This window comes from Alligator mississippiensis, chromosome 1 (genome assembly GCF_030867095.1).
Source record: "Alligator mississippiensis isolate rAllMis1 chromosome 1, rAllMis1, whole genome shotgun sequence".
NCBI classification, from domain to species: Eukaryota; Metazoa; Chordata; order Crocodylia; family Alligatoridae; genus Alligator; species Alligator mississippiensis.
The window spans coordinates 480,402,703-480,404,588 of NC_081824.1; the positions used below are offsets into that span (position 1 = coordinate 480,402,703).

General features: G+C 51.3%; 1 protein-coding gene across 1 annotated transcript; it reads right to left on the reverse strand.

Moving 5' to 3' along the window:
• Window positions 1–717: 717 nt before the first annotated feature.
• Window positions 718–1,616, reverse strand: LOC132248859 (E3 ubiquitin-protein ligase TRIM52-like). Its single transcript, XM_059723325.1, has one exon. It carries the CDS (start codon window positions 1,194–1,196, stop codon window positions 726–728), a length of 471 nt encoding a protein of 156 aa, XP_059579308.1. The 5' UTR covers window positions 1,197–1,616; the 3' UTR covers window positions 718–725.
• Window positions 1,617–1,886: the final 270 nt, after the last annotated feature.

The window sequence follows — 1,886 nt, forward strand, 5'->3', positions numbered from 1 at the left end:
GTGAGAAAGGGATTCAAACAGCAGCATATAGAAAGAAAACCCACCTTGAGCAAATCACTCTAGGCTGGTTAGCCTCTTGATACGCGACTAGAGCACTTCAATCCACGTTCCTCGCTAGATTTCTGGTAAGTTCCTCACATCGACACCCAGGGAATTCTGGGTGCCCAGAGCTTGGTTCAGTGACAAGAAGAGGTCTCTCCCCCAGTTTACTGAGTAATTTACAGAGGGTGGGTACGGGGAGGGGTGTGATTTCTCCACACCTTGCACTAAACATTTTTGTTTTTAATTTTATCTCTTGGGCCAAATCAGTTCTGAATCCTATCAACTAAGCAGAGCTTAATCATTCATGGCCATGTGGAGCTACCACCAGCAAGTACCCTCCTTGCAGACACTTCAGCTTGGGGCTTCAGGTACTGCCAAATCCATGGCAGGCATCCTCTGTGCAAACCACAAGGCCAGAGGCCTTGGAGGTCGGATGCCCACTAATTTCACTTCACCAAAAAGCCAAAGGAGCAAGCGAAAGGGAGGCCCAAGAGCTCTACCCCATGAACATAAGCTTTGTCACCAAGATCCTTGCATTGGGAGGCATTTGCAGACTCTCTCAGAAGTCAGCTTGCCTGCAATGCAAGCGAAAGACCTTCAGCTCAGCTACACTAAGTCATTCACAGCTGAGGAGAAAAGGACTGCACTTGCCCAGCAGGTACAACCACCTGGGCTGAAACCTATCATGGTATCTCTTCTGCCAGGTAAGTGTGGGTCTGTGCAATGGGCTCACTCAGGTCAGTGGTGTCACCTACCTGGTAATTGTTGGCCACCTCCTGGATGGGGAGCACTGTATGACCCCGGTGAGCCTGGGACTCCCTGCAGATCATACAGATGGCTTCCCCATGCTCCTCACAGAAGAGTTTGAGTATCTCCTCATGCTCCACACACTGATTCTCCATCTGCTCCTTTCCTGGTTTCAGACTCTGCTCTTTAATCTTCTCCACCAGGTTTTTGAGCTGCGTGTTGAGCCGGAAGCTCCCAATCTGGAACTCTGCTCCGCAGCTGGGACAGGGGACGGCGTTGCCTGAGCCACGGACAGTGTCCTCACAGTATCGGGTGATGCAGGCTTGGCAGAAGTTGTGCCCACACCCTATGGTCACCGGCTCCTGCAGGAGCTCCAGGCAGATGGAGCAGACGGCCTCTTCAGCCATGTCCTGTCCTGGAGGTCTGAGGCTGCACGGCCCCAGCTTCTGCTGATTGTTCTTCCTGCTCTGTGCAGGCTGGGCTCATCCTGGGTGGTGGTTTCCTGAGCGCAGCAGCAGATTTCCTGCAAGTCAGCTTCTAAGAACAGAGAGGAGGGGTCACGGGGGCAAAGGGAAAGTAAATAGGAGGATTAAAATGAATGGAGAGAAAGGAGGGATGAGGACAAGGGAACAACAGAAGCAGGGAGGAGAGAGGGTGGGGAGGCAGGTTGTTGACAGGCAGTTGGGCAGAGCTGAGAAACCACCCCTGACTCTCAAACACGTAGGAAACGGTACACTCTATCAGTGCGCTCTGCAGCGTGCCTTCACCATGGTGCAGGATTTTTTAAATGTCAATCCATTTTAATTTCCCATGCTGCAACCAGAGATTCAAAACATGAATGTCCCTGTTGTTGCTCTAATTCCCACCCCTTAAGTCCCACCTTTGGCACATCATCTGCATGCCATTCTGCTCAGAGAGGATGACAGCTTTGGAGGCAATGCTTATGACAACAAGGACAGATGATCACAGGTTCTCATCAGGCCTGACGGAGCTACTTTGTTTTTTCTTGAACATCTCATAGATGTCATAGATTTCTAGGGCCAGAAGGGACCTTGCAGATCATCCAGTGCGACCCCCTGCTCTAGGCAGGAAAGAGC

Excerpts from the sequence above, each read along its gene's own strand:
- LOC132248859 (XM_059723325.1), bottom strand. The coding sequence starts at position 1,196 with ATGGCTGAAGAGGCCGTCTGCTCCATCTGCCTGGAGCTCCTGCAGGAG.